Below are 24,859 nucleotides of genomic sequence, written 5' to 3' on the forward strand. Positions count from 1 at the left end.
AGTACATTGTATCCACTGGATTCCCTTTGTCCACATGCTAATTGACCAGCTCTGGCAATCCTAGTTGATGGGAGAAACATGATATCCTTTGACATGGATTGAAGACTCGGCACTACACTGCATACCTGAAGAGCAGTGTTCCCTCTAAGCTGCACAGCAGCAGAGCTTCACAGGTGATTAGTCAGCCCCCGCCCAACCAGTCAGGGCTCCATGTATGGAGCTGACTGACTGGGCGAGGCCAATTAATCACCTGTGAAGCTTCACAATTTAGAGAACACTGCTGAAGAGCCCTATGTTTCAAGTTTGTTTTTTTTTCCCCAAAGAAGATGAACTCTTCTTTGACTTCAAGCAACTCCAAAATCCCTGGAGAAGAAAACCAACCTCTTTTTTCTCCCTCATGGAGAATACTCCAAGTCCAGAGGTCAGAACAGCAGAAACACTTGCATACAGGTAGAAGAGCACTCACTTGAGGACCCTGAGATTAAGGCAGGCCTCACTGCCTGTTCTATGAAGTGGCATATTTGAGATTGGAGGCCTCTTGATAGCCGATTTCATTTCTTGAAAGGAAGGAAGAGATTTCACCTCTCCTTAACCTGTCCCTCACAGAGACAAAAGGCACCAAAGGAGCATCTTCTCGGGCAGGAAGGAGCATCTTCGCGGGAAGGCTTGCAAACCTAGTGAGGAGGACTTTAAACTAGGTTTGTCAGGGGATGGTGACCAAAACTCTGAGGGGAGTGGGAAAGTTGGAGACAGGGAAGAAATGCAAAGAGGAACAAGCAACAAAGGAGGACCCCTGATTTGAATGGAGAAGATAGGGTGATCAACTGGTTATCTGAGATGTTTGTACACTAATGATAGAAGCCTGGGCAACAAACAGGAAGAACTAGAGGCCCTAGCCCAGTCCAAGAAATATGATTTAATTGGGATAACAGAGACTTGGTGGGATGACTCGCATGACTGGAGCACTGGCATGGAAGGGTATAAACTGTTCAGGAAGAACAAGCAGGGGAGAAAAGGAGGAGTTGCACTATATGTAAGAGAGCACTATGATTGCTGTGAACTCCAGTATAAAGAGGGAGAAAAACCTGTTGAGAGTCTATGGGTTAAGTTTAAAGGAGCAAACAGCAGTGATGTTGTGGTTGGTGTCTGCTACAGGCCACCGAATCAGGTGGATAAGGCTTTCTTTGGACAACTGAGAGAAGCTTCCAGATCGCAGGCCCTGGTTCTCGTGGGGGACTTCAATCACCCTGACATCTGTTGGGAAACCTATATGGCAATACACAGGCAATCCAGGAAGTTTTTGGAGAACGTTGGGGATAACTTCTTGGTACAAGTGCTGAAGGATCCGACTTCCTCGGAGATCTGATGGGCAGAATCCCCTGGGATGCTAACATGAAGGGGAGAGGAGTCCAGGACAGCTGGCAGTATTTTAAAGAAGCCGTATTGAAGGCACAGAAAGAAACCATCCCGATGCATAGCAAGAGAGGCAAACAGGGTAGGAGACCGGATTGGCTTACAGGGGAAATCCTTGGTGAACCTAAGCACAAAAAGGAAGCTTACAAAAAGTGAAAACTTGGACAAATGACCAGGGAGGGGTTTAAATGTATAGCTCGAGAATGCTGGGGGGTTATCAGGAAGGCGAAAGCGCAAATGGAATTGCAACTGGCTAAGGATATAAAGGATAGCAAGAAAGGTTTCTACAGGCATGTTAACAAGAAGAAGGTGATCAGAGAGGGTGTGCAGCCCCTAATGGATGAAGGAGGTAACCTAGTGACAGATGATGTGGGGAAAGCTGAAGTACTCAATGCTTTCTTTGCCTCTGTATTCACGGACAAGGTGGGCTCCCGGACTAATGCGCTAAGTGACGCAAGATGGGATGAATATGGACAGCCCTTGGTGGATAAAGAACAGGTTAGGAACTATTTAGAAAAGCTAAATGCACACAAATCCATGGGTCTTGACTTAATGCATCCGCGGGTACTGATGGAGTTGGCAAATGTCATTGAGGAGCCTTTGACCATTATCTTTGAAAAGTCGTGGAGGTCAGGAGAAATTCCGGATGATTAGGAAAAGGCAAATGTAGTGCCCATCTTCAAAAAAGGGAAGAAGGACGATCTAGGGAACTATAGGCCGGTCAGTCTTACCTCGGTTAGGGGAAAAATCATGGAAGGGATCCTTAAGGAAACCATTCTGAGGCACTTGGAAGAGAGGAAAGTGATTAGGAATAATCAGCATGGATTCACAAAGGGAAAGTCGTGCCTAACCAATCTGATTAGCTTCCATGATGAGGTAACTGGCTCTATGAACGGGGGAAAATCAGTGGATGTGATAGACCTTGACTTTAGCAAGGCTTTTGATACAGTCTCCCACAATATTCTTGCCAGCAAGTTAAGGGAATGTGGATTGGATAAATGAACAGTAAGATGGATAGAAAGATGGCTAGAAGGCTGGGCCCGGGAGGTAGTGATCAACAGCTTGATGTCAGGATCAATGGTCTCAAGTTGTGGTGGGAGAGGTCCAGATTGGATATTAGGAAAAACTATTTTACTAGGAGGGTAGTGAAGCATTGGAATGGGTTACCTAGGGAAGTAGTGGAGTCTCCATCCCTAGAGGTGTTTAAGTCTCGGCTTGACAAAGCCCTGGCCGGGTTGATTTAGATGGGATTGGTCCTGCCTAGAGTGGAGGGCTGGACTTGACGACCTTCTGAGGTCTCTTCCAGTTCTGATTCTATGATAAGGGGATGGTTGGATGAAATAACATGATCTTGGTAACTAATTGACCATTCATTTCCAGTTGGAAATAGGTCAATGGAGGGATGATAGGAGTTGCTATAGGGAACTTTCTGGGTGTCTGGCTGGTGAGTCTTGCCCACATGCTCAGGGTTTAGCTGATCGCCATATTTGGGGTCAGGAAGGAATTTTCCTCCAGGGTAGATTGGCAGAGGCCCTGGAGGTTTTTCGCCTTCCTCTGTAGCATTGGGCACAGATCACAGCTGAAGGACTCTCTGCATGTTGGGGCCTTCAAAGTATTGGAAGGCTTCAATATCTGAGACATAGGTGAGAGGATTATTCTAAGAGGGGTGGGCGAGATTCTGTGGCCTGCACTGTGCAGGGGGTCAGACTAGATGATCATAATGGTCCCTTCTGACCTTAAAGTCTATGAGTCTATGAGGATGGCAGTCGGTTTCTAGCGGAGTGCCCCAAGGTTCAGTTTTAGGACCGGTTTTGTTCAATATCTTTATTAATGACCTGGATGAGAGGATGGATTGCACCCTCAGCAAGTTTGTGGATGACACTAAGGTAGAGACGCTTGAGGGCAGAGAGAGGGTTCAGAGTGTCTTAGACAAATTGGAGGATTGGGCCACAAGAAATCTGATGAGGTTCAACAAGGACAAATGCAGAGTCCTGCACTTGGGATGGAAGAATCCCAAGCATTGTTACAAGCTGGGGACCAACAAGCTAAGTAGTAGTTCTGCAGAAAAGGACCTGGGGGTTACAGTGGATGAGAAGCTGGATATGAGTCAACAGTGTGCCCTTGTAGCCAAGAAGGCTAATGGCATATTAGGTTGCATTAAGAGGAGCATTGCCATCAGATCCAGAGATGTCATTATTCCCCTTTATTTGGCTCTGGTGAGGCCACATCTGGAGTATTGTGTCCAGTTCTGGGCCCCTCACTACAAAAAGGATGTGGACGCATTGGAGAGGGTCCAGCGGAGGACAACCAAAATGATTAGGGGGTTGGAGCATATGACCTACAAGGAGAGGCTGAGGGAGTTGGGTCTGTTAGTCTGCAGAAGCAAAGAGTGAGGGGAGATTTGATAGCAGCCTTTAACTTCCTGAAGGGAGGCTCCAAAGAGGACGGAGAGAGGCTGTTCTCAGTAGTGACAGATGACAGAACAAGGAGCAATGGTCTCAAGTTGTGGTGGGAGAGGTCCAGGTAGGATATTAGAAAAAACTATTTCACTAGGAGGGTGGTGAAGCACTGGAATGGGTTACCTAGGGAAGTAGTGGAGACTCCATCCCTAGAGGTGTTTAAGTCTCGGCTTGACAAAGCCCTGGCTGGGTTGATTTAGTTGGGATTGGTCCTGCCTCGAGCAGGGGGCTGGACTTGATGACCTTCTGAGGTCTCTTCCCGTTCTATATTTAGTGTCACTATTTGGGACAGATACCCCACAAGACAGACAGTGCTAAAAGCCCAGCAAGCACTGCATGCCACTGGTGCATAACGCCAAAAACTATTAAAAATAAACTTAAAAATGAAATTAAAAACTAACAGGTACTCACTGCTAACTATTTATAGGTAAGTTAGAAAGCTAAATTGGTTAACTAGAGAGAAAAAAGGGGAGAGAAACAACAAAAAGTATCTCCAACTCAAGCATGGACAGTGAGACGACACTAAGGGGGGTGGAGCAGCATCATTCTTACAGAGCCACAGGAAGTGTCACAGGGTATGCAGGATAGATGCCCTGCCCTGATAGACAGTGCTCCATAAAAAAACCCTTTAGCTCCTGCACTCTATACACAAAACATGAATGAAATACACATGTAGCCATACCAAGAAAAACTTGGAACTAGCTTCCCTGTTTAATATGACTTTCGTTGGTTTCTAACTTGAATTTTCATATTACTAGATTTTCTGCGAACAAAAGGTACTGTCACATTAACCATGCATTTCTCCTTTATTTGTTGTGTTGATGATTTTTTCATTTTAGATAATGCAAGTTTTTGAAAAATCTATAGGAGGACATTGTAAGACACTTAATTCTTCCCCTTGTTTACAATCACATCTTAAATAAGAATTAAATTGCTTTGCAATGAATATCTACTGGTTTGTTATTGTGGGGTAGCTTAAGTTTCTGAAGGGTGCAGATTATAAATGATTTCAATGGAAATGAGGCACTTCAGACCAAAGACAATTCCAATGTAAGGAGAAGACAAACCCATGAAGCAACAGATCTTCTGGCTGCGTCTTCCATTCACTGTCACTTACACAGCCTCTCATACGGAGCTGGAGTCCATGCCCACTACCCACATGTCTCTTTCTATCGCTGGTTCTGTTGTTAAGGAGACCTCCACTTTGCACAGACTGGGGTTGTACTTGCTCCATAAAAGTATGATGGGCATTTGCAAACAAATAAGAAAAATCGCTGTGCTTATCAAATTTTGGGTTTACCAGTCTTGAAAGAGTGGCTCAGCTATGTGCTTGCATGTTTCAGCCTCTCACTTTGGGGTGAGGTGCTTTTAATATTCAAAAATGATATTCATTTTTTTTGGTTAGGATCAATTCTTGAGGACTGTAACTCAAATATTTAGAATCAACACACTGTTTTTCCTCTGTATCCTATAATCTACTTCATCACTGGTTATGCCAAATCAGATTTCATTTTCTTATTTGTAGTCTGTAATTAGTTCTCAATGGTGTCATTACAAATCTTAATACTTTCCACAGAGTGTGATGTGTACAGTGGATCAGTCTTCCTGGGGATTCTATTATTAGTCCCACAGCTTTCAATTTTCACATAAGCCTATAGTCAGCATTATCTGATTAATCTCAGCTGATAAGCACCACGACATAGCTTTAGCCCATCTCCAACATTTAACAACACTTATACAGAAACTGATTTTATCTTCTGCTTTTTTGAAATATCATTTCTTGAGAGAACAATCTTTATGGATACCTAGTCTCAGAACTTCAAGAGCTAACTGGTGATTCTAGAGCCCACAGAGGCAGTTCGTGCAATAGTGTTTCCTGTGATCTGACATATATTAGGTACCCCACTGTAACCTTTTGTTGTGACCTTGTTATTAGTGTGACAGTGTACCTGAAAATAATTCCCTAGACCTCCTATACTCACCACTTCTATATGATTATAATCACTTTGTACAAAGTATGCCTTGAAAAAGTATCATCGCAAAAGTTAATCTGTTGAACATCACTGTCCTGTTAAAAGTACTCATGAAATGTTACTATATGCCTGCTCTGAAAACCGTGAGACTGGGCAATGTCCACAGACTGGACTTTTCAGTGGCAACAAAGGGGTGACCAACAGCCACCCAGAGTGTAAAGCAACAATCACCAGCAGGAGAGTTGTAAAACAAGAAATTTATAATTCACATGAAAGAGTTGCTCAAGCACAAACCATGGAGCTGCCTGATGTCACGACATTGCAAGGACTTTTCCAGTAAAAGCAGTCAAAATATAACAAGGGGGAACAAAGGTACCTGATCACCTCTCCTTCCCCACTTGTACTGCAGAAAACAAAATCATCTGGACAAGGGAGAGTGGTCCTAAGTGGGAACACTTTCCAGTTAGCACAGAGGAGGAGGTTACTCACCTGTGCAATAACTGATGTTCTTCGAGATGTGCGTTCCTGTGGATGCTCCACTCAGGTCAAAGTGCGTCCCACTGCTTTTGATCTGAGATTTTCTCAGCAATATCCCTCCCATTCCCCCAGGCCGTGCATGTGCTTTGCCTGCCCAACTAGCTGTCAGAGTATAAACAGCACTTGTATGGGCTGGGCTCCTCAGTTCCTTTTCTACAACAGACAAGTGTCATATCCTAAGTAGAGGGGAGGAGGACAGTCAGTGGAGCACCCACAGGGGCACTCATCTTGAAGAACGTCAGTTACTGCGTAGGTGAATAACCTCCTCGTCTCCTTCAAGAGATGTTCTTGTGGGTGCTCCACTCAGGTGACACTAAGCAGTGTCCCTTAGGATGGTAGGGGCTTTGGATCAGGCTGGAAGAATGCAGACAAAACAGCTCTACCCATTCTAGTATTAGCTGCAGTGTCCTGTAACAGGACATAGTGTTGTGCAAATGTGAGATTTGATGACCCTATAGCTGCCTTACATATGTCAACAAGGGTGTAGGAAGGCAGTACACGTGGAGACTGAACATGTAGAATGCGCTCTGATCGAGTCAGGAGGCTGGATTTGTTTGAGCTGGTAGCACAAGCATATACAGTCGGCTATCCATTAGACAGTCTCTGCTTGGAGATGGCATTTCCTTCAAATCATTACGCGGTGGAAACAAAGAGCTTAGGAGCACTTCTGAACAGCAGTTCTATTTAGATAGAATGATAGTGTCCTGTGCATGTCTAGTGTATGCATGGCAGACTCAAACCCACTGGTGTGTGGTTTCAGGAAGAATGTTGGTAAGTGAATGGATTCTTTTAGGTGGAAGGAAGAATGCACTTTGAGTAGTCCACCCTTCTGGCGGACGTGATTGCAACTATGACAGCTGTTTTCATGGAGAGGTGCAAGAGAGAGCATGTGGCCAAAGGCTCTAAGGGTTTGTGCACGAGTGCATTAAGGACTAGATGTAGATCCCAGGGATATGTTGGTGGTCTGATATCAGGATATGCTGCCTGGATGCCCTTCATAAATCTTATGGTGACTGGATGTGCAAATATGGTGGCATTATCTACCTTATGATGGAATGTGGTGATGGTAGTGAGATTGACCTTCATGGAGTTAGTAGAGAGGCTGTGGATTTAAGTTACAGTAAATAATCAAGTATTGAATGGAGAGGCGCAGAGGTTGAGGCGGCATGTTTTTCTGTGCACCAAGAAGCATTTTTTTTCCATTTTTGGAGAAAGCTAGTGTGTGTGGTTAAAGTCTTGCTGAGCAGGAGGACTGTGCATACTGGTTCTGAGCACACCAGGGCTGTGTCCAGACTCAGGGGTTTTTTCGGGAAAAGTAGCCTTTTCCCGAAAAACTTCCCCTGCGTCCAGACTCAAGCCGCGTTCTTTCGAAATTAATTCGAAAGAACGCGGCTTTTCTTTCGATGGCGGTAAACCTCAATTTACGAGGAAGAACGCCTTCTTTCGAAAGTTCCTCTTTCGAAAGAAGGCGTTCTTCAATGTAAATAGGGCGTCTTCGAAAGAGAGCATCCAGACTCACTGGATGCTTTCTTTCGAAAAAGCAAGCCGCTTTTTCGAAATTTCTCCGTGCAGTCTAGACGCTCTCTTTCGAAAGAGGCTCTTTCGAAAGAAGCCTGCAGTCTAGACATAGCGTAGGTCTCTTCATGAGAAAACCACTGAACACCCAGGCTCTGAGGTAGAGACGATCTATATTATAGTGAAGAATCTGGCCGCTGCATTGAGATAGGAGCTTGTACAGGAGTGGGAGAGGAATGGGGGGATTGGTTGACATTCCCATCAAGAGGGATACCCCAATTTGCCTGGGCCACACAGGTGCTGTTAAGATGATATGTGAATTGTCTGTTCTGGTCTTTTATATTATCCTATTGGGAAAGCATTAAAAAAAAAAAAAAAAAACGTTGGTCCCTGGGAGCAAAAATGCATCCTCCCTGGAGTGAGATCCCAGGCCTGCTCTGGAACAGAACTCTTGGGATTTTTTGTTTTGGACTGTCGTGAAAAGGTCGAGTTGGAGAAACCCCCAGTATTGGAAAATGGTGCATAGGATGGAATTGTGCACTCCCACTAGTGTTGTATGGGGAAGCAATGACTGAGTTTGCCCACAGTTATGTTTTGGATACCAGGTAGGTATGTGGCGGATTTGGTGATGTTGTGTTGGAGGCACCAATTCCAGAGTTTGATGGCCTCTGCACAAAGGAAGTGGGAACGAGCTCCACCGTGCCTGTTCACATAGAACATGCATCTATGTTTTCTGCCTGATCCTTTTATTATAGCCTCTGATGACAGGGAAGACATGGAGGCAGGTGAAGCGTATAGCTCTGAGCTCAAGGAAATTGATATGGAGGCTGGTTTCGGAAGTGGATCACAGTTCCTCCATTGTGGTTTCTCCTATGTGTGCTCCCCATCCTGTGAGGGATGCATCTGTTTTGATGGTGATTGTGGGGGGCTCTTGTTGAAATGGAACCCTTTTACACATGTGCGTCTTTGACTGTAGATGGCATTGTTAAATACTTCAGGAGTTTGTGCCATTTTGGTTCGTATAATGAAGCTAACCAGGTTTGAAAGCATCTCATGTGCAGGCACTCATTGGGGACGACAAAGGTGAAGGCTGCCATGTACTCCAGTAGCTAGAGGCAGTTGTGAGCTCTGACCTGTGGGCTGATGTGAATGGTGTGTACAAGACTGCAGATTGCTCTGAATCTTTCCTGTGGCAGTGAGCCTTGACCAGTAGTGGAGTCAAGAAAGGCACCTATGAAGAGAATATTTTTGGATATGTGTTAATGTTTACTTGTCTATGCTTATTTGTAGGCCCAACTTTTGGAAGCACTGCATCGTCATTGGTGTTGCTTGAAAAACATGAGAATGGGTTAAAACAAAAGGAAAAACTATGTAGCATTTTAAAGACTAACAAGATGGTTTAATAGGTGATGAGATTTCGTGGACCAGACCCACTTCCTCTCATATTCTAGAAGAGAATTGGCATGACCATATATACCAAAGGAAGACAATGAAAAAAGTGAACACATTAAGCAGCTGACAAATCAGATTTAGTATAGAAGGTGGGGTGAGGGAGAGGAAGGAAGGGAATAGCTCTTTATGGGTCAATGAATGACTAATCGGGGTGATAAGTGGGGAAGCTATCTTTGTAATGGGTAAACTAATTAGCATCTTTGTTAAGGCCCATTTGTAAAGTGTCAAATTTAATCATGAATGGAAGTTCTGAAGTTTCCCTCTGTAATCTGGTGTTAAAATCTCTTTGAAGTAAGATGTATGTAGTAAGGTCGTTAAGACTATGTCCAACTAGGTTGAAATAAAAAGCAACTGGTTTTTCCTTGTGAAGATGTCTGATTTGTGGGCATTAATTCTTTGGTGAAGTCTCTGAGAAGTCTGTCCACCTTATGAAAGAATGGTCATAAGGTGAAGAATGGGCTGGTCACTATAAGCACTGGGAGAGTAGATTATTTTCAATGTTCTCAACCGATGCCTCAAATTTACTTATTAGAGGCTACAGGTTAGGTCACCCCAGAAGGTGGAGGGTGATGTCATTAGGCTCTGGGTCTCTGCCATTTTTGATAATGAGTATCATATTATCAATATTATGCTTGGTATGAATAATAGGGGTATCACTGTCGTCGGTATGGCTGACACCTGTATTGTTTCTTCTTTGGCATAAGTGTTTGTATGCCCAAGCATCTCAGGGTTGCTCAAGAGTCCTTCATAGAATGGAGGACCTCATTGGTGTTGGAAGCAAAGAGCTTGTGCCCATCAAATGGAAGATCCTCTACTGCAATGAAGATTTCCCTTGGAAAGGAGGAAGATGAGAGCCAGGCTACATGACGCATGATGACTGCTGTGGCTATGGACCTAATGGCTATGTCTATGATGTCTAGTGAGGCCTGGAACACTATGCAGGATATTAATTGGCCTTCAGAGACCAGTGCCTGCAATTGATGACACGCCTCAAATCAAGAAACAACAATAAAAGTTTGTATTTTGGAATAGTTTCTGTGGTTGTATTTTGCTAACAGTGCCATGTAATTGGCCACCCTGAACTGCAAGGTGGAGAAGGAATATACTTTCCACTCAAATCCTTCCATCCTTTTATTATCTTTGTTGGATGAAGTAGTCTTGAATTGTTGGTGTTGTTTGATATTCTGTTAACTGCTTCCACTACTAGCAAGTTGGGAGCAGGATGGGTGTAGAGGAATTCGGAGTCCTTAGAGGGAACAAAGTACTTCTGGTCCATGCGCTTGGTTGTGGGTGCAATGGAGGCAGGGGTCTGCTATATAGTTTGTCCAGGCTGCAGGACAGCTGAATTAATGGGAAGCGCTATTTTGGAGGTAGCAGCGGCTTGCAATGTATCTGTGAGCTCATGTTGGTTATCCAAGACTTCCTCCAAAGCAATATAGAGGTCATCCACCACTCTCTTAAGGAGGTCCTGACAGTGGGAGAATTCATCCATGGATGTGGTGGGCAGTTTGATTTGTTGGGATAAAGGGGGTGCCCCAGTGGCCACAGGTGAATTATCCATTTAATTTCTGTTGTATGTCCCGTATAGGTTCAGTATTAGAGTCCACCTCCACTTGAAGGGTTGGCGAGGGAGCGTTGTGGACTTGCCTCCCTGTAGCAGGATGATTAGTATGTTGTGCTCTGTAGTGTTCCTATTTACACCAGTATGGCAGGTAGCCAGCGGATGGTATTGGTGATACCATCCAGGGGTGGGCATACCACGGATATTGTGTGACAGGTGTATTTTGCCTGCATAGGTCCCTATACTCAGGCGGGTAACAGGGTGGAGAAAGGTCTTTGTTCTCCAAGCCATCTTCCTCCCCACTGGAAAGGCAGGGAGAAGTTGTGAGGGACTGGCAGTATTGTGCTTGTGGCTCTGATGAAAAATCCCCATCCAGAAGGGGAGACCCTGGAAAGGAGAAGACTGTGAGATCAACTGCACTGTGGAACTGGTGCTGAGTAGGGATGTTAAATATCAGTCAATTGAATAGTTGAGTAACCTCATGAATTCTTAACGATTAGCTGACCATTCTATAGTCCCTGGGGGCATGGCCAGCAGCCAGTGCACTCTGGCCTCACTCCCAAGAAGACCCCTGACACTCAGTGCTGCTGCCTCTGTATCAGAGACAGTAGCAATGGGGTGCCAGGTGGGAGCAGGTCTGCGAGGGGAGTCAGTTTAAAACCCAGCTCCCCTTGTGGATCTGTGCTACTTCCTCTGATAAAGAGGCAGTGGCATGGGGTGGCAGCAACCCCTGTGTAGGGCATGGTCTGAGCTCCTAGACCCGGCACAAGCTGGAACTGAGTTGGACTGCTGGTCAGCCAGCTAAAAATTTACTAGCAAGAGGGGACGGGGAGGACAGGAGAGGAATTGCATGTAATCTATAGCATTAACCAATAAGCAAAAGCTTCTAGGTTAATCGACTACACTTTTACATCCCTAGTGCTCATCAGAGCCAAACTTCAGTATATGTTCTGGTGCAGACTGGGACTGCAGTGCTGTGGTGAGGTGAGCTAGTGACAGCACCACGGAAAGTGAGGAGAGTGTTGGTGCTGAGGAAGGAAGTGCTGCTTCTGCTGTTTGAACAGACACCGGGGTTACTGAGGGGACCGTGGATGCATTTCAAGAGGCAGGCAGCTGAAAGCCCTTTGCCTCAGCACCTTGTAAAGCGGCTGCCACCTCATGGTGGGTCCAGAGGTACTTGCAGAGTCAAAAGTGCTCAGCCGTAGAGTGGCTGACACTGAAGAGACTGAAAGTCTGTGTTTCTTCAATCTGCCTGGGAAAGTGGAGGAAGCAGGTCTTTTCCTGGACTTGAAGATTTTTTGCTGAGACACTGCAGAGTTTTGTTCAGTGTCTGAGGGAGTCCTGGAGCAGTGACAGCATCAGACGCAGCTCCCTGTCCTTCCAAGTCCACGCTTTTAATTTGACAGTCAGAGCATTTTGGGGGGACATTAGACTCCCCCAAACATCTGACACACTGAGTATGCCATCAGACACAGGGATGGCCTCTTTGTAAGAGGAACACCTCTTGACACCAGGAGAGCTGGGCATGTTGAAATGGAGAGGTTTTTGTTTTTTTAAAGAGGAAGAAGATACTAACTATCTGTCTATATGTTAACTGTAACTATGTATAACTAAGAAACTATGTTGCTGAGGTGGGCAGCATGACTGCAGTACTCCATCTCTGGCCACCGACGGTAGCAAAGGAAATAAGGAGCCCGGACTGTGCATGTGCTATTTATACTCTGACAGCTCGTCAGGCAGGCAAAGCACATGCACAGCCCAGGGGGCAAGGATATTGCTGAGAAAATCTCCGATCAAAGGCGCTAGGATGCGCCTTGACCTGAGTGGAGCACACACAGGGACATCTCTGAAAGGAGAATACTGTAGTTACTTTAAACTTGGCTTAACTTGATAAAATTTAGGAATTAGACAGTGATTTTACCTATTATTTCCTTTTGTAACCAATTCTGGTCTTTTATGCCTATGCCACTTAAGTCACTCAAAATCTATTTTTGCATGTCAATATACATATTTTAATGTGTTCTCTAAGCCAGTGCATTTTGACTTAAATTTGGGGAATCTATTCCAGTTACACAGAAGACCCTGACCAGTGGAAGATGCACATTTCAGGGGTGCAAGGTTGGGGCTGAGGGATATGTGGGTGTTGCCTAAAATGAGTGGCTGAGCATTTTATTCTGGTAGTTGTTCAGGGTTGACTAGAGGTTGGGTTGAGTGGGATGAGCAACAGCTCACTTGAAAAGCAGGTCGTAGGGCACTCCAAACTGGTCAGTTAAGGGGGAACAATGATTCAGCAGTCCAGATTACATACTGAGATGTCTCACAATTAGTAATATATGTATGTAGGAAACCACAGGGCTAGAATCTGAGACCATAGGGGTTCTGGACTGCTGACACCTCCGCGTCGCTATAAGGGGTAGGTGAGCAAAGAAGGATCCTGCAAAGCTAGACTCATCAGGAAGCAGGGATGTAAGCGACTAGTCAACTATCTATTAAGCATAAGCCTATCAGATAGTTGAGTGGTGACTCTACTAGTCACTCCCCTCCCCCCACTCGCTGCCTCTATTAGAGGCAGACTCTTAATGCATTTAAAAGGCCGAAGTGCAGTGAGGGAAAGCAGGTGCTAGCCGGGAATCAGCTGTCCTGGCTCACATCTGATCCCCTGCTGCACTTCAGCCTTTTAAATATATTAAGAGTCTGCCGGCTCTTAATACATTTAAGAGGCAGAGCTGCAGCAGGGTTAGCTCCTGGGGCTAGTTTCCCCTGCTTACTGACTAATTGACTAGTCGATGGAAATTCTATCGACTAGTTGATTAGTTGATTAAGTGCAATTTAACATCCCTAGCAGGAAGTACCGTCCACAACGTCTAAACAGAGGCTTCTCTCACCAAATAATTGGCCAATACCAGGATATAAATTAGGAGCCCATGATGGGAAGCTGAGTAACTTCACTATTGGACTGCTGTCTATAACCTGGTACCCAACCCTAATTCCTTGGTATCCTGAACTAGCTCTGATCTGCTATCTCCCTGCAATCTGGTGACCAACCGTGACTTCCCAGCATTTTGAGCTGGCTTGCCTTGCTATTGTCCCCAGTCACCACTCAGCAGTTGAGTAGGCATACCAGAATTCGTAGCTCAGCCCTGACAGTTTAGTTAGTACTTCCTCAGGGCAGACCTGCAATATAGAGTTCCCAACTTTATTGGCCTAATACTGTAGGACTATATACCATGTGTCCCATTGATTAATAGCTGTAAAAAGTACTTATAGCAAGTAAGCCTCTTCTAATTCCTACTAACAAACTTTAAAAATTTATGTACAATCTATGGCAAAAGGAAAAACATAGCAAAAAGCACATTTTTCTTCTGATATTTCTTTCAATTACAGTATTTTCCACCCAAAAAATTCACAACTAAATCTAGGGTTACTGGCCTCTACTTGTTTCAAACACACACAGCTCCTCAGAATGGCAGGGAAAAAACAACGAAAAACAGTTCACTGCATCCATTATCCATCATCAACTACAATGTGTACATGTATGTGTGTAAAGAAACAGCAAATATTTTCTTCCAACTCATACATATCTGAGCTGGATAAGACAAAATAGGAAACTTAGTTCCCCCCACTTCCAATACAAGACTGTTGTACATCTGTTGTCCCTAGGGATGAGAAAATGCCAAACCCCCAATTATTTTGGATGAACACAGTATTAGTAATGTTTAGTTATGTACTGTATTTAACAGGGGAAAAAAACAGATTGACAGAATAACTGTAAACTTAAAAGGAGAGACTATGCCTACATGTAATTCCTGACCTTCTTTCACCCTAAAAGTTCCTAAATTCTCACCAAAGGTTATAACTTTACTTGCCTTTCCATTCTTACCAATTTTTAAGTCGTTAGTCAGACTGTGTTTTGTAAGACTCAGCAGCTCTTTGCCATCAATATTATGCATCTTGAAAATGCCAACAAGGTCTTTTAAACCTTGTGCACAAAGCCAGACGGAGACTTCTTCCTCTGACCAGTTCTCAACAGACATCTTTGGTTCATCTTCTAGTAAACTCCCTTGAGAAAAAAAGAGAAGGTAAATTTGAAATAAGAAAATAAACTGAACTGCTCTTATGTACTGAAAGTTTATTTTGTATAACTTCATTACATAGCTTTTATGAGCTGGAATGTTTATTTTCGGACTTATTTTGTCTATATTAATTAGCAAATAATTTTTTGTTCATACTGAGAACTCTGCTTGTAATTCACTTCTGTTTCTCTCATTATCTGTGTACAAATGTTACTGGTAAAGTCTGCACTGCTCTGGGAATAGTATTTGTCAGTTAAGTGCTGCCCAGAGAGTAAGAAAAAGGGATGCAAGAGAAAACACTCCCTTTGTTTGGGTCTAACAAGTCCTTAGAGAAGGCATGATGTATTTAAAAGATTTCTTCTCTCTTTTCCAAAATACAGGACATTTCCCCATAGTGAATAACAATTTTAAGGAAGATCAAATGTTGGGACTCTACTATTTAAGATTACACATTAAGCACATAATACAGTAAAGCATCTTGTAGCATCTCCCAATAAGTTTACAACTGTATCGTACCTGAGGTATAAAAAGAGTATTAAAAATGAACGTACTTACCTGTACAGTGTTGCTTTGGATCAAATTGCCAGATATTCACTGTTTTATCCATTGAACCTGTTGCAAGTAATGGAATATCTGGTGCAAAGGCACAAGTTGTAACATATCTAGAAAAAAAAACCAACCAAATCAATAATTTAAATTTAAAATCATGCATTAATTACTTTCCTTGGTTAATTTAGAATTCTGCTGATTTCACACCTGGTGTGCTGAGTTAAAGTGTGAAGGATGCTCCGAGTTTTCTGCAAACAAAAAGTATTGCATTTGTTAGAACAAGTAGAAACAACACAGTTAATCATTTTTATATATAACAATTTTTAATTCAAAGCACTTTAAAATAATAATTTCAGTTCAGAAGGTGGTGTAACTGAGGCACAAAAAGGGTAAATAATGTGCCAAAAGTCACATAGCAAGTCAGCATCAGACCTGGGAACCGAACTCAAATTCCTGACATGCTTCCCCACCTTCGATCCAACAGAACAAATTGTCCCTCACTGTATCTGGCAGACAAAAATACAATATATTCATTCCAAAATACTAGAATTAAGAACACAGCAGAGTGAACTGCCAATTGAAACTCAAATAGAATTCAGAGTACAACCTTTAAATAAAACAAAACAAAAAGAACAGGGTCTTCGGCATCACAGGGATTAAGAAGCTGTGGTTTGCATATGTTGCCACTAGATGCTGCCATTCACAAAAGCTAATTGTAAGGATCCCAATCCTTTAACTAATAATGTTTAAGAGTCTCTCTGTAGAGTAACACACGATTCCTTTGACAGGCATTTGACAGAATTTAAAAAAACCCACAAGAATAAATTATTTTAATTGACCAGTCAACTTTCCTTTTTTTAAATCTCTCATATTCTGAACTGTTCCTCATGAGGGATATATCCCTTATGTTAGACATTTACCCCCATCCTACGCAAACCCATTGTTCTTTCACTGTTATTACTATGAAGTATATCAGAATTTTACCCCATAAAGTTTAAACAAGAATCTAAGATTACAAAAAAAAAGTTCTTCCAAATAATTTCTTTCCTGGCATGCTCGGTATTAAACTTTATGCATTATTATTTTTGTATACCTCATTTAGTCATTGTCTCATATTTGGATGCAGAAGGTTGAGAGTCTGTTTTCCCATATGCTTAATTATGTTTCCATGAACTCAGAAGATTATGAGAACATGTTCCTGGTTGTGCCACTAGTTGTTTAGATCTCACAATTTCCCTGAGAATGATCTGATTAACATAATATGACTAAACAGAACAGTGGAACAAATAATTTGTTCCTTTAAGTAGTCAGCAATCATGTTTTTTAAAATGAAGCAGTAACTTAAATAAAGCAATTAATCTTTTTAAACTCACTATAAATCAATACTGACACTGAAGAAGAAAGAGAAAACAATCCATACCACCCTGGTCACTACAATTTATCCAATGAAGCCACGGTAAGTTGGGACATCTCCTGGCAGAGGTTTCCTGAGGGAGAAGCCAATAGCTCTTTTCCTCTCTAACCCAAGAATGGCTCTATTTTCTACAATCCGCATGACCGTTTGGACACACCTTCTGACTCTCTGATTTCTTGGGAAGCTGGAGATAGCTCCTGCATCACCTTTAGGCTGCTGTCATAGTAAGCATAGAATCCAAAAAGTATACTAGCAGCAGTCAGCGCTCAGGGAATGTCTGGCATAATCCAGTCCCACAGGCACAGTGATTTGTCCAACATCATAAAGGAAGTCAGTTTAAGAACCAAAATCAGAACTAAGGTCTCGCATCTCCCAGTTCTATGACTTAAATGAGTGAATGTGTTTCCTTTCCCAGGTCTTATAGTTTCCAGAAAGTTCAAGAACAGATTATTCTCAGTTACACCACTATAAATCCTGAGTAATCTTGTTGATTTGTGAATTTACACTGGTGAGGAGAAAGCATAATTTGGTCCCATATCTTTCCTTGGTGTCACCTTGCTCATATTCTGATTAGGACTCATTATTTCAGGTCTCCGTAGGCACTTCAAACCACCAAGCATTTGGATAGGAAATGAACCATTCTACTTCTATGGAACACAAGAATTCTTAAACACATTTGATCATAGGCGTTGACAACACACAAAATTGTATCCCTATAACTACGTAGGTCAAGTAGGAGTGGCCAAATAGCGGCCCAGGGGTCGGATCCGGTCTGCCCTGGTTAGCCCCTGGTGGGCCCCTACTATTATATTTACCTGCACCCCCATAGGTATGGGCAATTGCAGCTCCTGTTGGCCACAGATAGCTGTTCCTGGCCAAAGGGAGTTGCAGAAAACGTTGTCCCAGTCTGTGCTGCATCCCACTTCTCCCATTGCATGGGAACGGTGATCTGCAGCCAACAGAAGCTGCAATTGCCTGTACCTGCAGAAGTGTACATACAGGCAGTCCCCGGGTTACGTACAAGATAGGGACTGTAGGTTTGTTCTTAAGTTGAATCTGTATGTAAGTCGGAACTGGCGTTAGCCGCTGCTGAAACTGATGTTTCAACCGCGGCTGAATCTGGACGCCAGTTCTGACTTACATACAGATTCAACTTAAGAAACCCAGGCGTCCCCAAGTCAGCTGCTGCTGAAACTGATCAGCAGCTGATTCCAGGAAGCCTGGGGCAGAGCAACTCTGCCTCGGGCTTCCTGTAGTCAGCCGCTGGTCAGTTTCAGCAGCAGCTGACTTGGGTACGCCTGGGGCAGAGCAGCTGGGGTGCTGCTGGGTTGCTCCAGTAGCGCGACTCCTCGGCGCTACTGGAGCAACCCAGCAGCACCCCAGCTGCTCTGCCCCAGGCATCCTGATTCAGCCGCTGCTGAAACTGACCAGCAGCGGCTGAATCAGGACGCCTGGGGCAGAGCAGCTGGGGTGCTGCCGGGTTGGTCCGGAGCGGCGCTGCGAGACCAACCCGGCAGCCCCCAGCTGCTCTACCCCAGGAGTAGGCAAGAAAAGCCTGGTGTGCTGGGGGTGGGGGGGGGAAGCACTAGCTGCATCCCCCCCCCCCAGCAGACCAGGGAGACGGGGGTGGCGGGACTGCCCAAGTCCTCCACGGCTTTGCTCTGTCTCCCTGGTCTACTGACCTAGGAGACGCGGAGCAAAGCCGCAGAGCACGCGGGCAGTGGGACAGTCCAGGCACGCCACGGCTGTCCCACTGCTGGCGTGCTCCGCGGCTTTGCTCCCCGTCTCCCTGGTCTGCAGGGAGACAGGGAGCAAAGCCTTGGAGCACTCCCGCAGTGGGACAGCCCGGGCGCACTTGAGCTGTCCCCCTGCGGGCGTGCTCCGCGGCTTTGCTCCCCGTCTCCCGACCAGCAGACCAGGGAGACGGGGAGCAAAGCCGCAGAGCACGCCCGCAGGGGGACAGCTCAAGCGCGCCCGGGCTGTCCCGCTGTGGGCGTGCTCCAAGGCTTTGCTCCCCGTCTCCCTGCAGACCAGGCAGACGGGGAGCAGCTTTTCTTGTCCCGGAGGAGGGGGGCGGCGGACCGCAGCGCATCTGGGCGTCCCGCCGCTCCCATCCTCCGGGGTGAGAAAAGCCCCGTTCGTAACTGCGGATCCGACATAAGTCGGATCCGCGTAACTCGGGGACTGCCTGTATATATAAGAAGTGTAATATAATGGAGGCCTGCCAGTGGCTAACATTTGCAAATGACTGCCATTTTATTGCTCACCCCGAGGTAAAGTGTGTTCATCCTTCACTCAGAAAAAAAGACAAATGTTAAATACTATGTACAGATGAATTAGTGACACTACCACAAATTTCAGTGATATTATTCTATTGTCAAACAAGAAGTCTAAGCAATAAGATGTAAAAAGGGGAATGATATTAAAGTTTGCTGTTTTTAACCATTCACCTTGAATTGCCTGCATTTGTACATATAATATATGAACAACCATTACTGATATACAGGCAGTCCCCGGGTTACGTACAAGATAGGGACTGTAGGTTTGTTCTTAAGTTGAATCTGTATGTAAGTCGGAACTGGCGTCCAGATTCAGACACTGCTGAAACTGATCGCCAGTTCTGACTTACATACAGAATCAACTTAAGAACCCCAGGCATCCCCAAGTCAGCTGCTGCTGAAACTGATCAGCAGCTGATTCCAGGAAGCCCGGGGCAGAGCAACTCTGCCTGGGGCTTCCTGTAGTCAGCGCTGGTCAGTTTCAGCAGAAGCTGACTTGGGGACGCCTGGGGCAGAGCAGCTGGGGTGCTACTGGACCAACCCAGCAGCACCCCATCTGCTCTGCCCCAGACGTCCTGATTCAGCCGCTGCTGAAACTGACCAGCAGCGGCTGAATCAGGACCTGGGGCAGAGCAGCTGGGGTGCTGCCGGGTTGGTCCAGTAGTGCCCAGAGCGGGTGCTGCAGGACCAATCGGCAGCGCCCCCAGCTGCTCTGCCCCAGAGTCCAAAACAAAAGCCTGGTCTGCTGGGGGGGGGGGGGGGAGCACACTAGCTGCGCCCCCCCCCCCCCCCAGCAGACCAGGGACACGGGGAGCAGAGCCGCAGCGGCAGCGGGGTGCCGCGCCTCTGAGGCTTTGCTCTGGCAAAGCCTCTGAGGCGCGGGACCCCCGCGGCTGCGGCTTCAGTCCGGGAGCCTGTGGTCTGCTGGGGCCTGTGGTCTGCCGGTGCCTGTGGTCTGCTGCCAGAGCAAAGCCTCAGAGGCGCGGGACCCCCCCGCGGCTGCGGCTTCAGTCAGGGTGCCTGTGGTCTGCTGGGGACCGTCCCCAGCAGACCACAGGCACCGGCACCCAAGTGGCAGCAGCAGCGGTTCCCGCGCTTCCGAGGCTTTGCTCTGGCAAAGCCTCAGAAGCGCGGGAACCCGCCCGGTGCCCCTGGTCTGCTGGAGACGGTCTCCAGCAGACCAGGGGCACCGGAGCAGCTTACGAACGGGGCTTTCTCGCCCCGACTTCCGGGGCGAGAAAGCTCCGTTCGTAAGTGCGGATCCGACGTAAGTCGGATCCGCGTAAGTCGGGGACTGCCTGTATAGGAAACTCCTATGTCAATGACTGCAATCTTATGTGCCTTGGATGATATAACACTATACTTACAAACTTGATCACTTGAATGTATAGATACATATGTATACAGAAGTGTGATTTTGTTGTACAGTTCCAAATTAGAAAAAGAAAAAAAGTGTAGAAAAAGGTGAAAGAGAAAGAGAGAAATATTCTCTGTACTTTGATATGGATGAAGTCTTCCTTACTTCCACTACAAAAAAAATACACACTACAGATTAATCAGGTCATATTTTCTAGTCTTCTATTTTGGGAAGACAACATTTCAGGTATAGAGTGGATGTCAACTGAAAAAAAAAATTAGTAAGCAGTCATGAACTATGCAATACTTACAGTATCATGTATTATGATGGATTTGTCCACAGATCTTTAAAAAAAGAACACATTAAAATTAAATGATAGCATGGAAAGAAATGAGAAAACAAGTGCAAACTATGGGACAATTTTTTTGTCCCAAAAAGAAAGTCTAACCAAACAAGATTTGCTGGCAGTAACTATGCAGTTGTTAGACCTACCAGTCCTCTTCACCAAAATCTAGACAGAGATTATATAGATAACAGCCTAAGATATAGTCTAAAGCTGGGGTGGGGAACCACATTTGGGTCAGGGGCCACTGACTCTCAAAAACAAACAAACAAAAAACAGTCGTGGGCCACAAGTGAGAACCAAAAAAACAACAACAAAAAAAAACCCCAAATCCTCACTGACGTGGCCCACACAGAGAAGAAAAAAAGACATTCCCCACATTCCCCTCACACATTAGAACCTGAGAGAGCCCAGCTTAAGCTCCCAAGCCTTAGGTTCCCCACCCCTGATCTAGAGAGAAGAGTAGTGGCCAAAGCCCACAACTTCTTTCAGATTAACAGTTTTTTTAGGCAGCGTAGTAGTACACAAGCCCACTAGCCATGCTATCACCATACCAATACCTCATTCACATTTGCCTATCCTGTGCAGGGAGTAGCTGTGAAAGTTGTCTCGACCATATGCGGGCCCTGGGAAAACTGATTAAGTGGGCTCTCCTATCCAGGGTTACTGGAGCAACTTTTACAGTGGGGGTGCTGAAAACCATTGAACTAAACTGTGAACCCTGTATATGATGGAAACTGCTTCAGGTCAGGGGAGGCAGGGGTGCAGCAGCAGTCCCAGAAACGCTAGCTCTAGCATCTATGCTCTTATCTTCCAAGTATTTCTGATTCAATTTGGACCTTGAATATCTACAAAGCATATTAAAGGAAGTGATTCAATACACAATTCTAATACTTCATAATTAAAATATCACTATTTTTAGTAAGATAATCTGAATACAAAGAGTTATGTGTTTCTTTTCAGCAACTATAGTTCTTCCTGAAAGATGCATGGAGTACAGCTATAAAGACTGGATACCAACCTCAAGAGATCCAAAATCATAAAACTCTCCCTTCTCGATCCCGGGGGGGAGAGGGAATCACAAGATATTTAAAAATATATATATAACACCACACATGTTTAGTTTGTCTTTGGATCAGGGTGAGAGCAAATAAAACTTTACTGGTACAAGAGCCAGCTTCAGCCTCCAGAAGGGATGGGGCCTCGGGCAGATGGGATGCTGCTTTTGGCCAGCCTCCCCAGCCAGCCCAGGCCCTTTTAAGACACTGGTCCCATTAACCCAGGTTGAGAACCCCTGTTCTAGAACATCATTATAATACATCTATCACTTGCAAACTTCACATACATGTGTAGGGACATACATTTTATAATGAAAATATTTTAAAACAGTGATTTTTTTCAAGTTTAGCCTATTGCTTATATTATCTCTATTTATATATAAAAAAGTTTTTCCTGCCAGGTGACTGAATGATGTCATCATGTCATTAACGTCAACAACCTCTCTCAGCAAAGCGAAAGTGGCAAGAGAGGGGGTAGGTGAGTGTAGCCACCTACTCTTTATGTAATAATGTAGATAAGTGTCTAGAAAAAGCTTTCCCTATGCCAAAGATGAAATTCAGTTCTCCCCCATCCAAACTCATATCCAACTCCTTTAGCAATTTGTGAAATAACTCAAAATTAATTTTAGTGCTAAAAAAAAAAAATCCACTTCCACTTCAGAAGAGGGAAATAAATGCACAGCCACCTACTGCAAAATGTAAGTAACTAAAATTAAATGAAACTGCTTACCCTGAGACTAACATCTGCCCATCATAAGAAAAAGCACAAGCCAGCACCGGAGCAGTGTGCCCATTCAACGTGCATTCATATTTTAATTCACAACCTACAAATCAAAAAAAGTAGAACATAATTTTTCTAAGCTCTTTAACTAACCATTTTCCTTTTAAAAACAGGTGTAGATTCATTATTTTAAAAGGACTGAAAATATGAGAGCTTGATACAGTGTAATCAAGTGAGGCCAGCTGTCAATTAAAAAAAAAGGGGGGGGGGGAGACAGCAACCTCCAACCACATCTTTCGGTTCTTGAAGTCACATAACACCTGCTAGCAACCCAGTACCAGTTTGAGAAAAGCTGCTCTAGTTATTTACAGATAGCATGAAGACAATTAAAATAGTGCACATTAAAGAAGTTTGCCCTTTTAAAATAAATTGCATTCTAAATATTCTATGATTTTGAGTAGTGTGTCAGGCAGCTGTAATAATATGATAAAATTGCTCCTAAATACCAAGAAGGGATCAGCACTGACTAGGTAGCAAATTTGTTTTAAATACTGTATACAACTACTCTTCTGTACGTTAAAACTCATGGACCAAAATTCACCACTAGTGTTAGAATAGGTAAATTCAATAACACAAGTAGGAGCAATGGTAAAGGATTTCATAACGTGCACAAAGGGTTAATATATAAGCTGTTGTTATGGCTCTACTCTGCTGAGAATTCCCAGATAAACTGTCTTTGTGGCAGTTTTGTGCCATCAAAACATGGATGTAGCTTTGTACCATAATGCATGCACAGGATTGCATGTGCAACCTCAACATTGGTTATTTCCTTACTTCTGATTCTTCACTATGAAATCTTAACATTCTTTTATATATGTTTTTGTATGGAATATATAATTATACAGCCAAATATCTACATATGCATATCGACCAGCTATATATAGAACCCTGTGACGGGGAGGCCGATCCCCGCACTCAGCCCGGCTGGCCGGCGGGTGCCGGCAGCGGGGAAGGGCCGTGGGATGGGGAGGCCGATCCCCGCACTCAGCCCAGCTGGCCGGCGGGTGCCGGCAGTGGGGAAGGGCCGGAAGCGGCCATAGCGGGCACCCGGGAGACCGCGGGGGAGAGCCGAGTCCCGGCAAACCCCGGCGGCCTTCCAGGAGCTGCCCGGAGTGAGAGTGCCACCGGCGCCGCAGACGGCCGCAAGCTGACTGCCTGCGCAGCCGCAGACAGCCAGGAGACCAGGCGGGTGGGCACTAGGGCCCAGGAGGCACTCTCTGACGGAGGGGACGTAGGAGGGTGGGACGCTGCCCAGGACGCCCAAAAGGCGAACGCGGGAGTCAGGGAGGGGGGAAAGAGCGGGGGCTGGCTGTGCTCTCAAACCCCACAGGTGGAAGCGAGGCGCTTGGAGGAGGGACGGCTCCACGGGCTTCGGCCCACCAAGGCGAAGCCGCGGACACCAGTGGGAAGGGCGGAAGGGACGGGCGGAGCCGTGCGGCAACCGGCGCCCGACCCGGATGAGCCCGGAGCGGGCTGCTAAGAAGCCAAGGAGCCCCAGGGACGCTGGCGGCGTGACCGGCAACCGGAGGACAGCTAGAGTGAGCCGGGGACTGATAGGGAGAGACTGAGAAAGTGGGGGAGCTGGAGGGCTGGGCTGGGCTGGACTAACCCCCGCCCCCCGCTACAAACCCATATAAAGAAAAGAGGGGGGAAGCATCCTCCCCCATTGAGAATGGTTTTGGAGCCCTCAGTCCTACTTTTACTGTGACTTAAATCACAAAGTCACCCTTCCCACTGCAAACACATTTGTTGCAGTTTTAGCAGAGGTCAAGGATTTACTGTGCAAATGAATATGAAGATTGAACTACCTTCCCTACTAGCTACAGTCAATGTTAGTTTAGGACTTAAGTACTTAATACCATCACTGACTGCACTGTACCTCTTCTGGAAGGATAAAGAGAGGACTCTGGTCTCTAGCATGGTAACCTAGCACGGCAAGCTAGCACCTTTCAACAGTTCTACACTTAAAAAAGTATTGGTACCTTCCAATAAATAAAAATATATTCTTGTATAATAAAATGTGTAGCATAATAATGTACCAACTAGTCCATGGATATAACATGTTGCAACTGCTTACAATACTTTAGGTAACAAC

At 45.1% G+C, this 24,859-nt stretch overlaps 1 protein-coding gene across 4 annotated transcripts in view; it reads right to left on the reverse strand.

Moving 5' to 3' along the window:
- WDSUB1 (WD repeat, sterile alpha motif and U-box domain containing 1) overlaps positions 1 to 24,859 on the reverse strand; it is an 86,408-nt gene that overhangs the window by 35,985 nt on the left and 25,564 nt on the right. For all 4 annotated transcript variants that reach the window (XR_012905173.1, XM_075933481.1, XM_075933480.1 and 1 more), the window contains exons 5-9: positions 22,714 to 22,807; positions 20,893 to 20,926; positions 15,740 to 15,780; positions 15,539 to 15,645; positions 14,791 to 14,970 (exon numbers count right to left, since the gene is read on the reverse strand). Coding sequence is in view for 3 of the 4 variants with exons in the window: in XM_075933481.1 (XP_075789596.1) it covers positions 14,791 to 14,970; positions 15,539 to 15,645; positions 15,740 to 15,780; positions 20,893 to 20,926; positions 22,714 to 22,807 (456 nt within the window). In the remaining variant the exon portion in view is untranslated. The remainder of the gene's footprint in view (positions 1 to 14,790; positions 14,971 to 15,538; positions 15,646 to 15,739; positions 15,781 to 20,892; positions 20,927 to 22,713; positions 22,808 to 24,859) is intronic.

The sequence above is a fragment of the Pelodiscus sinensis genome, chromosome 7, assembly GCF_049634645.1.
Source record: "Pelodiscus sinensis isolate JC-2024 chromosome 7, ASM4963464v1, whole genome shotgun sequence".
NCBI lineage: Eukaryota > Metazoa > Chordata > Testudines > Trionychidae > Pelodiscus > Pelodiscus sinensis.